The 12,422-nt window shown below is 42.2% G+C and overlaps 1 protein-coding gene across 5 annotated transcripts in view; it reads right to left on the bottom strand.

Moving 5' to 3' along the window:
* Positions 1 to 12,422, bottom strand: part of cenpe (centromere protein E) — a 41,541-nt gene that overhangs the window by 1,932 nt on the left and 27,187 nt on the right. For all 5 annotated transcript variants that reach the window (XM_069515089.1, XM_069515090.1, XM_069515092.1 and 2 more), the window contains 12 exons: positions 12,036 to 12,269; positions 11,647 to 11,880; positions 6,541 to 6,621; positions 6,258 to 6,452; positions 5,962 to 6,171; positions 5,233 to 5,445; positions 4,399 to 4,602; positions 3,962 to 4,138; positions 3,684 to 3,784; positions 3,025 to 3,122; positions 1,742 to 1,877; positions 1,309 to 1,652 (listed from right to left, as the gene is read on the bottom strand). In XM_069515089.1, the coding sequence (XP_069371190.1) occupies positions 1,309 to 1,652; positions 1,742 to 1,877; positions 3,025 to 3,122; positions 3,684 to 3,784; positions 3,962 to 4,138; positions 4,399 to 4,602; positions 5,233 to 5,445; positions 5,962 to 6,171; positions 6,258 to 6,452; positions 6,541 to 6,621; positions 11,647 to 11,880; positions 12,036 to 12,269 (2,227 nt within the window). The remainder of the gene's footprint in view (positions 1 to 1,308; positions 1,653 to 1,741; positions 1,878 to 3,024; positions 3,123 to 3,683; positions 3,785 to 3,961; positions 4,139 to 4,398; positions 4,603 to 5,232; positions 5,446 to 5,961; positions 6,172 to 6,257; positions 6,453 to 6,540; positions 6,622 to 11,646; positions 11,881 to 12,035; positions 12,270 to 12,422) is intronic.

The raw sequence follows: 12,422 nt of genomic DNA, 5'->3' as shown, positions 1-12,422 counted from the left end.
TTATAAAGTCTGTTGTTTGTACTCAGTCTGAGTTTATACACGTGTCGGGTCACACTGTTTTTGTGTGAGAGAACAAGGAAGAGGGAGCGAGCGGCTGATGAATGCGCTGCTCTGAAGACAGATTTAACTCGTTAATAAAAGAATCGATCATTATGTGATGCTCAGTGTTGATATTGTTGCGATAAACAAATAAACTGTAGTGAGTCAGAGACATCAGCTGACTGATACACACGCACGCACACACGCACGCACGCACGCACACACGCACGCACGCACACACGCGCCCACACACACACACACAGACAGACAGACAGACAGGCCAGCGTTTCTGTGTTTGAATGTGTGCGCTGTTACTTCCCTCAGGTTCTGGGATCATTAATAAGCTTTATAATTCTTCTATATAATCAACCACTCATATTGATGAATCTGACCCGGGACAAATGTGATCACTAGAAGTTTCCACAGTAGAATTTAGTAGGACAAGGAGGACATTGATCCGTCAAATCTGTCTGTTTTTCTTCTTCCAACGATGATTTACTGACAGAAACCCCCGTCAATGATGTCTATCGTTTATCATCTAGGGCAGCAAGACTCCATCTGATTTGCCAAATATGTTGACATGCAGAGTGTGAATGCGTGGTGCATGGATCATCATTTATCACAGTTTTTGCTGTCATTTGCGATACGCTATTGCGCATGTTGATATCGAGATGACGATAGATTTCGATATATCGTGCAGCCCTAAATAAAACCAAAAAAGTAATAACATGCCTCCATACTGCTCGTGTGGTGTCATGAATGTCTGGATGCCCCGACATTCAAATTCGACTTGAAACACCATGTTTTTAGCTTATATGTCCACTGATATCCTCCTCTGAGCCACATTCACTTTTGTACGCACACACTGAAGACAAGCACCCAATGGGAACACAGTCTCTGCATCACTGCATCTGCTAACATCACTACTTCCAGTGGTGGACTTTTAGGCTTAAAAAATGGTGTAAATTACACAGTTTTGAATGACACTTAGATGACACCCCAGGAGCAGTATGGAGGCATGTTATGTTTTTTTCAGTTTTATTATGTCTGAAGAAAGAGTCACCACTTACTTCAATTGTATTGGATGCAACACGGTTTACCCCTGAGACTTCATAAATGTTTTGTGGACTCAAACACTTAACCCACTCCTCCATTGGCATAGTGGTAGTAGATAATGAGTGAATTTAAATTTTTCAGTGAACTATCCCTTTAAGGGAGTGTGGCAGACAAGCTACACAACAATGTTGTAGTTGATATAAGGTTTTCTACCTGGAATGGTGCCAAGGCTGGAGTTATCAAAGAATTGCTTGGGATAGGTTCTTGACAGCAGGTCCGAGCTCCCACCCACATCAAATAATCTGCTTTTGGGGGAGTGGAGCTGATAGACCTTTGGAAAGTCCATCACCTTCCTAGGAGAGTCTAGAATCTTCCTAGAAGTAACCACAAACTTCTTAGGTGAGCTGAGGAAGCTGGAGTCTGCGGTCTCTTGTGGCCCTCTCTTGGCAGTAGTGCAGGGTGATGAAGGCTTGTCCACTTCAACTTTACTCTTTACCTTCAGACTGATGGCTCGGCTCTTCCACTTGCTAATCTCTGTCTGCTGAGTAGACACCAAACTGTAGAGACACAGGGGCAGATGTCAATATGGTTTTAAGAGTCATCGAAACTCTCTGAACAGTTCCACTGTCAGCCCGGTTGTACTTACCATTCCAGCTCAGTTATTTTAAGGTAAAGCTGTTTGACTTCCTCCTCAAGTTTGGCCTTGTCCAGCAGAATGCTGCTCTTGATCACCAAACCTCTGGTGTTGGTCAGTTTAGTGTGAAGGTCCTCACCCTGTAAGACTGAATTTACACATTTTCCATTTAACCAGTCTTCCTCTTTAATAGGTAAAAGAATTCACTTTAGTGCTGCATTTATCACCCACAACATTAAACAATTCAACAAGCTTCATTCTTTTTCACAAGCACTTTAAATTTAGTGTTAAATTACTGTGGCACAAGGAATTTGTTACAATCTGGTACCATTAATGCACTTATTCCTTCACATCAATCCTCTTACAATATTGCAGTCATGACATTTTTTTGTCAACGTGGAGTCCTCCTATTTATAGTAACAGGGTTATAAGAGGACTCATGGTGTGTCTGTCAGTAAATCTCATATACACTCAAATCCACATATAATGGAAACAGTAAATGGACTGTATTAATGTAGCACTTGTGCAGTCTTAACCACTGCAAGCACAAGTATCTTTCACACATACATTTATACAGTGCTTGTGTGAAAATGATCAACTGAATGTGCTTCAAGGTGACTTTTAGCTAATTGCTCATCAGTTCAATGTTTTACATCAATTTCACAACTGGAAACAGCCTCTGTCCATAATGTGCTGATTTCTGCAGCAGACACATGCAGTCACAGAGCAGCTGGTGAATCCAAAGATTGCTTGTTTACTAATAAGCTCACCAGCGGCATGTACTGCAAAGCGAGTTCATCATATCCACGATGTGTTTTTGTGATACTGCTCCACTTCACCTAACATTGGCCGTCTTAGCTAATCTGTGCTACGAAGATTTACTACGAATGTAAATCTTTGAAGCATGAGCAGAGGAATTTTATTAAAGTCATTACTGAGTAGTAGTCTTTTCCCTGATGGTCAAACTATTATGAAAATGTGATGCAGATAAGAAATAGTTAAAGTTAAACTCTCTCTCTATATGTGTCATAAAAATCAATGTAAAGGTAATCATGCGTAAATAATGCATTCAGTTTGTTACCACTGCATTCAAGTGCAGGTTGACGTCATCTGAAACAAACTAAGACAGTTTAATTTATGTGCATCGTCTTTACAATATATTAATCTGTGATCGAGATTCTACATTCCCATTATCAATTACCTTTTGAAACAGTCAAAAGAAAAATAACACTGTCACTACCTGAAGCCGAGAGCTACAGTTGAAGACTAAACGCATTTTCAAACTGCTGACTTACATGACTCCTCTCCCTGCTGTTGTAACCTCCTCAATGTCTCCTTCAGATTCCTTAGGGATTCTTCTTTTACAGCCAGCACTGTACTCATTTTCTGGATCCTAAGAAGGAAACACTCTGGTCACAACATTCAGCCACTGAACAAATAGCAAAGTACAAATAATGCTCCTAATGTGCTGTAATCGAGGTAAGATGTCACCTGAGAATTTTATTATGACCTAAATTTGTCAACAGGCCCAATCAGCCTTTTTAAAATAACTGTAGAATAATAAACTGAAGAAAATAACTAAAGAATATTACAATAACAAATTAGGTTCAGCCAATAAATAAGACAGAATGGAACCAAGAGAAAACTAGATTGGTACTTCGAGAGCATTTGAATCCATTAAGACTCAACAGTCCCCTTGTGCCACCACATTTGAATTCTTGAGATCCATGTTTTTTTTGGAAGTGCACAAATTCATAAATATCAGTCTCCTAAACATGTCTGATTTTTTTAATGAATAATTATCTGAGAAAGCAATGAAATTGTTGCAATCTCGCATCGTTAAAAGAAATTGAAAAAACAAAATCCAGGATTCGCACTAGTTTTGTGGTAATCCAGCCCCACAACAGACAGATGAAAACATACCTCCTTGGTGGAGGTAACAAAAGGCTCTTACTCTTGTTGGTGTTTATCAGATGCTGAACTCAACTCCACCTCCATTTTGAACAGTTTGGTCTGGAGATTTTCCAGCTCAACAGCACTGGGTGAAGCTCTTTTCTAATAAGGAAAAGACAAATACGATGAGATGCTTCATTTGAGTCAAAGAACCAACATTTAAACATGTAGACAAAATCTAATGACTGCAATAACTAAGCTCAGAGTCTGATGTAAAGGTAAACAAACCTCTTCACCCTTAGTAAGGCTGCTACTTAGTCTTTTACAGAGGATACAAACCTCACACTCTTGCAGTTTGCCCCTTAGCGTTTTGATCGTCATCTCCTTCTCATCATGTTGGGCACGGCTGTCCTGCAGCTCTGTCTGCAGGAGCTGGGTGGCCTGCTTATGGCTGGACAGCATGTCTTTGGCTTGGATCTGAGCCTCTTCAAGCTGCTCATTTTGTACATGAAGTGCCTGGAACACAGAATAAGATCTGTCACCAGCTGTTAGACAGGTTTCACACTGAGATGGACACTGTAAACAGATAAAGGAAGGGAAAGAAGAAATGAAGAGGCCCATACAAGCTAAGCTACTATGTGCCATGATAGCAGCTAAAATCAACAATGTTATTATCCTCACAGGGTGTTCTGACTCCCTTCTGTGTCAGTGCTTCTCAGTACTAAGCTTACTAGTTCCTACAAAAGGTGTCAATGTGATACATCAAACAGACATACTTTGACTTTTTCTTCAGTGTGCTTGAGTTGAATAAGAAGGTTCTGGTTGTCCTTCAGCAAGGAGAGCTCTGTTTTCAGAGGAGCTCCCTCAATCGCCTGCAGCAGAGTGGAACTTTTGCTTTTCTCCTCTCTGAGCTGAAAACAAGCCTGAGCCTCCAGCAGCTTCAGCTCTTCACTCAGAACACTCTGTTCAGCAGTGATGTCCTGCACAAGGTCCATGGAGAATATGACATTAGGAAGACAAGGAATAGCATTGTAGTGAACATTTACTCCACGTGTCTCCTGATCTGAGGATCCAACACCATTGATTAATAACTAAACACATGATCGTAAGTTTGTCATCTAAATCATCCCAATAAAAAAATGGAACAAATGAAAGTGAAATAGTTCATTTTCATGAACTGAACTTTGAACTAGTTCATCTAAGAGTGAACTGGCACAACACTGTCCAGCAATGCTCTGAAATGAGTGTGTTAAGCGAAAAAGACATGTATAGTACACACACCTGGAGCAGGCAGTGATCTGATCCATACGTAAGGGTGGGTGGTGGAAGGAAAAGCAGGTGGGGTGTGTTACTGGTACGCTAGATGAGTTATCCACGCAGATACTCTAAATATCTAAATATTAAATATCAAAATCAAGTTCGGTCTGTCACCTGTTGTGGTCTGGCATTATTGGATCTGAGTACGTTCAAAACTGTACTTAAAGCTGTCCGCTGTGTTTTCATCAAGTTTCAATTACAGGTCTTCAAAATTGTAGACATCCTGCTCTCTAACAGACAACAGATCACCCTCCTGCCTGTGAAAGTAATCAGAGGTGAATGTTGAACACTACCTGCAGGATCATCTTCTTGCTGTGTGCCAGGGCAGCTCTGCGGTCCAGCTCACAGCTGAGGATGCTATCAAGTTCACCGAAGCTGATTGGCTGGGTACTGATTGTGCCCTGTAGCTGCTCCTTGAACCTCTCCCTCAGTGTGATCTCGGCTGACAACTCATTGGGATGAGAAGCCACATTGTCCAAGAACTTCTCCAAAATGATGGACATTTTCTACAAAGCCAGCAGAGTTGTTGTGAGATATCAGTACATTAATGTTGGAGAGATGGATATAAACATAACCTCAGTGAGCGATGTGTCATTGAATCCTCCACCTGCTGGATTTTATACTTCAAATTGCTCTGGATAAAACCATTTACTGAACTATGTCTATGTCTGAACTACGATAAAAACTATGTCCCTCAGTAGCTTTTACCTCAGCAAAGGCCCTCATGAAACCACATTAATATTCACTAAATCCAAGTAATCAATCAAAATCAAGTAAACCCCTTATCTTGCCATTTTAGAGAAAGTGAAAAGAATTCTTGGATCCATCTCTTGATCCAGATCCACACTAAGAATTTGTGGGTTCTTCCCTGACCTGAAGTTTTGTGTAAATCAGCCCAGCAGTTTTTGCATAATCTTGCTTACAAACAAACCATCCAACAAATGCTCTACCAAAGAGCTTTGGTAGAGGTAATGACTGAATTGGATAGCAAGCATTTCGAAAAGGCTGGGACACATTCTCACCTGCTGGTAGAGCTCCCTCTTGTCCAGTAGCTCAGTCAGTCTGTGTTCCCACACAGTATGGAAGTCCTCATCTTTGACAGAGAAGCTGGGTGCCTGCACTCTGCACAGCAGCACATCCTGCAGCCGCCTTTCCTCAAAAACAGACAAGTCTTTCTTTACCAACTCCTCAAACCGATTCCGGAAATCCTGGGCCTTCACCTGTAGGCACACCTGAGGAAGTGAATAACTGATTACTACTTCATCTTCATCTCATAAGACCTACATGAAATTTCAAGTTGAAAAATGTTTATACTTACTACAATGTTTCCCAGAGTCTGAACAGTATCGAGTCCCAGCTGACATATAGCAGTGTAGGCACTCATGGTGGATTTTGGAAGAGAGGTCAGATAACCATGGTTCAAGCCACTCTGCACCCTCAAAACCTTGTCCATGGGTATGGAGATGTATTTGGAACACTTGTCTATAAAGTGTTCAAATCCTCTGAAGGTCTCCTACAACAACATCAGTTCAGTAGAATTATATTAAATTCTTTGTCTACCTTTAACCTGCTGATGAATGCACATTTAGAGGTGACATTACCTGAAGCTGCCTGGTGGAGTCGTTCAGCCTTGATGACACCGTCACCTCGACTCCAGTGGAGCCTCGATCTGCTCTGAGCAACTGAAAGAAAAGAAGGACCAGTAAGAAGGCCGGTGCTCACGAGCAACAAAGAGAGAACAACACACTATCCACTCTGTGTGAATGTCTTATTAAAGCTGCTTCATTATTACCACCCTCACACATTACTGTATATGCCACTTTATATAATGTATATTACACTATATCTGTACAGGAGAATAGTGCCTGGCTAATTCCACAGATACTCCCTTCTCTCTCTAAGCAGAACCAAAGGTCAGGTTATAGATAAAGGACCGACCAACCAACAGTACATAGTGTCTACACTTAGGGACTTTCATATCTAACTCAGATGCGCTAAACAAAGAGGCACTTCAACTCTTTTGCGTATTTTACCAGTAGCAAGACACAAGGACACAATGTGATTTAGGAATGCATATTTAGACTTAACTATCCAATAGGATTGGAACACCTACATGTAACATAGAGAGTGACAGCAATTCTAGCCATTCATGGATGTGCTATGGAGAAGCTGTGGGAGACATCTTCAGACATGGGGGTGACTATTGCTCACGTTACTCTGTTAGCCTTTGTATATTGTTCCACCTTCTGGTCTCTTTGATGCATCAAGTCTTCATTAAAATCTTCTGCGTAAGAAATCAGCTGCTGCCTGAGTGCTCCTTTCCCCAGCTTCCAGAAAAGTTCCATAACAATTATGTCCAGGACGGGCAGGGAGGGTTGGATGGATGGAGACAGATCAACGAGAATAAGTATCACAGTTCATGGTAATGTCAGACTGACAGGGACCATTTCTGAGACAAAAACACATCTGGATGGTTTTTGATGGTGTAAAGCAGGGGCTTTGTTCCGGGCTGGGTGCTGAACCTCCATACTTTTATGACACTAACAAGCTCAGAAAATGCCTCCGCTCCAAACGTCAATACCTAAGGAATAAACCTCATCAGCATCAGTGACCCAATGAGTATGCAGCATGGTTGTGCCAGGATCTAATAATGTTGGTGATTGGTGGTCTGATATAACAACTGTAGAGGTATGTACACACTTAAACATGAATGGAATACATTTCAAAATAGAAAGTTGATCTGTTTTTGACTGCAAGAAAAAGGGACCACAGACCTCTTAGTGTTCCAGTTGCATAGGAAATGTTTAGCCAAAAATTTAAATTCAACTTGTTAATGGTTGCTGAGTAAATTTTATCATGATCATGAAGCTGAAGAATTTAAACAAACTTCACTACAACATCAGCATGGTTAACACGTTTCTATTTTGCATAGAAAATGTCAAGGAGCTGAAAAATAAAATTTAAGATCTTGATCAAAAGTTGGTTTAGGAAACAAATATTGAAGTTTGAAGGTATCAGTAACGATATTGACAATGTTTCGATACCCAGCTAAAATGATCATCATCGTCATTTTTAGAGAACTTCTCATCCTCATCTCTTTGATTGTTGCATTTCAAACAAATCACTCACAACAGACAGACCACAATTCTAAAAAAGTAAATACAATAAAAAAACATTTCAAAAATGTTTACTATGAACGGTTTGCATGTCTTGTCTGCATGCCATTCTCCAGTAACTTATTCCAAAATAGATTATTCGTCAGAACTGTTTGCTTTACCAAAAAAATTGTTGGTTTCATTGCTCACATAGACCCCACCCATACAGTAAGTGGTCTATGCAAACACTTTCCATTTCCATGTCTGCCCCACGAAATCAGGGCAGACACCCAGGGAGCCATACATAGCTCCACTAAGTCCGCTTACAGTTTTAACTTTGGGTCTTTTCAAACATGTTTGGACTGTTTTAACAGCTCTGTCAGTAATTTACTGCTCCTCTCTGTGTCTCCATCCTTGCGCTGGATAAGGTGTCTCTGACAGCGGGGTGTGGTTAGGGCGCCAACTGCTGGACAACAGGGAGGAGTGGCTCAGCCGGTAATCAGACAGCTGTGCAGAATCAGGTAATTAGGCAATCAATAAGAGCACGCTGGTAACCTGGTTGTTCTCTTGCAGTAGGCTGGGTTCGAGAAGCCTGAGCAGCCGTGTGTGAACGTGTGAGGATCCACAAGCCTGTGTATATGTGTGTGGTGGCCTGACGAGGCGGACAATTATTAATAAAGAACACTGTTGAAACGCCATTCTCTCCTCCTGTATTTATCTGGAGTGGGCCGAGTAATCTCACAGTGTCATTACTACAGCTGGGTGAAGTGTCCACTTCACAAAGAGAGGATTTCCACTGGACAAAAGTTCAGCACCCAGATTCTGAATTGCGGGAATGTGCGTTGCTCTCATGGAGAGGAGATGCACCTCGCTCCATAATATCAGTCTGCATGCAAGAGTGTGTAAGTGTGGAGAATGTAGACTCCCTCCGAAAATAGTTATATGCCACTGTGGCCATATTGTCTATCCTCACAACACATGATGAACGGCAGAAAATGTTTTAGCATCAGAAACACTGCCATCAGCTACAAATAATTTGTATGGGCATGTAGAAGACCCCCTTGGAACTGCCCTCGTACACACTGCCCCAGCCTGACATACGTTGTCACTAATTTCCTGGCAGATATTGCACCTATGCGCACACCTGCCGTCAGACAAGACAGCCGTTTCCAAGGTTGCAGCAAGAGGATGCACAATGCACACACCATTACCCTGCGGCATCTATAGATCCAGTCTGAGAGAATCCACCCAAAGCTGAAAATCTCTCATGTACAGCCAGCCCAGCCTCACCACTGTCCAGATATGTGGCCAAGGTACTAGGTACTCGTACACTGTGTCCTGAAAAGTGATCCTCAAATATTTTCTGTGTGGAGGATAAATGGGAATGTGATAAATGATTCTTTCAGATCGATTGATGTGAACCATTCTCCCGGCTTTATCAACCATATCAGCTGTGTGTAAGCATGAAAAACTTGTATCTCATAAAGTACAAGTTCAAAATGCGCAGGGCCAGGTTGGGACATAAGCGGTTCCCCCCTTTCTTTGGGACCACGAAATACCTTGAATAGAAATTCTTCAGCCTCTGCTTGTGTGGCACTATTCGTATGGCACTTTTGTTTGGCAGAGCAGATATTTCTTCCCATAATACCTGAACTGACTCTCCCTGCATGGAAGTGATGAGACCATTGAAATGGGGGATACTGCAGCACCTTGAAGTCTGTAGCCCTTGGACAGTGTTCTCAATATCCATTCTGATGCTGTGCCACTCTTCAAACCCTCTAACCTTGCAGTTAGCACTGAACCTGTATCTGACACAGACGATATCTGGTGCCCCGCTTTTGCTGTACAGCGCCGTCCCCTATCGGTGGACAATGGTGTGTCCACAGAGTACCACTGTACATGCACCGACTGGCAGGATGTTTCACCACAGGGATGCTCTTTCCCCCATGTCTTGTGGCATTTGTTTACGGTAGTTAGTTAACTAACTAGCGCGTACACCTATGGTAAAGGCATTTGGACTGGCGTATCTTACAACTAGTGTCCAGCGCTGGACAGTAGCTAGTTAGCATCGACGTGGATCAGAGTAACTTGTTTGTGAAGCGAGGAAGAGGTGTTTGAATGATGTGCGACACTGTGTCAGGCGTATTTAAGGTGCTGGACACTGATGTAATAACTGCCAGCCATATGTGAGGAGGCATATCCCATAGTGAGACATCAAAACGAATGCCAAGAAAGAGAACACCCAGACACAAACAGAACAATATGGTTTATGCAGTCCACTGCATCAAGGATTACTCAGACCTGAACATCAGGAAAACAAAACGGACACTAAATAAATGGATTGCACAACACAGAAGAGCCAGTTCATCAAGCCGGAACTCAGCAGTTCACTAACACCTCTCCTCACACTGCATATAATTCATATCTATTGCATATACCTTGACCTATCCTCACACTGCATATACCAGTATAATTATGTTCATATGTTTCTTTAAATTTTGGGATATTCTTTAAGTATTGCATGTTACTTTTTTGCTGATGTCTTTTTAACTCTTGCTTCTGTAATACTGCAAATTTCACCATTGAAGGACTTATAAAGGACTTCTTATTTTATCTCAGGGACAAGGGGCATACTTTTGAGGATGGTAATGTGTGTATTTTGGCCAGAGAGGGCAGACTGTTTGATAGAGTAAAAGAAGATATCTTTGTCAACCTGGAAAAAACATCACTCGACAGAGGAGGTGGTTTAAGACGCCAACTTTCAGCCACCTACAATGCTTTCCTCCCTCCCAAGTTCTCTGACCAGAAAACTCAACATCCGGTCACACCTCAACTCCAATGACCCCGATGACTCTCAGTATAGCAGGGTGGGTCTACAATTTACCAACAGCCATTCATACTTTGACTCCGAGGACCCCAACGACCCAAAACTGTAGGGGAGTCCACAACTTGCCTGTTTAACATAACGACTCAACAAAGGTACAGACCCACGGAGGTGAAATTGATGGATAAGAGGTCAAACATCTTCATGAAACACAGGCAAGTCCAGTTGCCTACATAAAATTGTACAACTTCTGAAGACACCATGACCTGGTATGACTGACAATCTTCAAGGACAGGCTTTACAGTACAGTATACTGCCATTCACACACTTTCATACAGTGCATATATGGGCAGCACGCTTTGAATGAGAAGTTCAGTAGCCCAAGGACACTTCAGCATGTAGATGGGGAAGACTTGGGTCGAACCTACTGTTTAGAGAACGACCGCTCGACTGACTATTAAAAGAAACGTACCATCCCGGTCTCCAGCTCTGCTATGAGCTGCTGCTGCTTCTACTGTCTCAGTTCCTGCAGTGTCTCCTGTAGCTGATCCCTCTCCTCACAGAGAGACATCACCCTGCACTGCTACCTGTCTTTCTCCTCAGAGGAGCTCTGAAAGCTCTCACAGAGCAGACCTTCTCTCTCCTGATTGGTGCAGTGGCTCATTCAAAAGTCTCTTTAACTTTGACTTAAAACTAGTTATAATCCACATATCCTATCACAACTAATATTATACAAGCAGGTGTACATATTATTCAATTTTATAGCAGTTAAGGTATTTTATACTGACCTCACACTGCAGGTTCTCCATCCTGTCCTCCAGCTCTGCTCTGAGCTGCTGATTCTCCTTTCTCAGTTCCTGCAGTGTCTCCTGCAGCTGGTCCCTCTCCTCACAGAGAGACATTACCCTGCACAGCAGCTTCTCCTTCTCTTCAGAGGAGCTCTGAAAGCTGGCTTCCTTGTGACTGAGCAGACTGTCTCGCTCTGTTTCAGTGCTTTCCAGTTTCTCTGTTAAAGTTTTCACCTGTGACAAAGGCAGCAGTCACAATGCTCATTCAAAAGTCCCTTCAACTTTGACTCCAAACTAATCCAAATGTCCAATTACAACTGTTATTATATAAACAACATACAAGCAGGTGAACATAATATGATGTTTTGTAGAAGTTATCCCTCACTGACCTCACACTGTAGGTTCTCCATCCTGTCCTCCAGTTCTGCTTTGAGCTGCTGGTTCTCCTGCCTCAGTTCCTGCAGTGTCTCCTGCAGCTGGTCCCTCTCCTCAGAGAGAGACGTCACCCTGCACAGCAGCTTCTCCTTCTCTTCAGAGGAGCTCTGAAAGCTGGCTTCCTTGTAACAGAGCAGAGTGTCTCGCTCTGTTTCAGTGCTTTCCAGTTTCTCTGTTAAAGTATTCACCTGTGACAAAGGCAGCAGTCACAATGCTCATTCAAGAGTCCATTCAACTTTGACTCCAAACTAATCCAAATGTCCATTTACAACTGTTATTATATAAACAACATAGAAGCAGTTGAACATGATATGTTGTTTTATAGAAGTTATCCCTCACTG

This window comes from Paralichthys olivaceus, chromosome 19, assembly GCF_024713975.1.
Source record: "Paralichthys olivaceus isolate ysfri-2021 chromosome 19, ASM2471397v2, whole genome shotgun sequence".
Taxonomy (NCBI): Eukaryota; Metazoa; Chordata; class Actinopteri; order Pleuronectiformes; family Paralichthyidae; genus Paralichthys; species Paralichthys olivaceus.
This window is presented reverse-complemented; position numbering and strand designations above follow the sequence as displayed.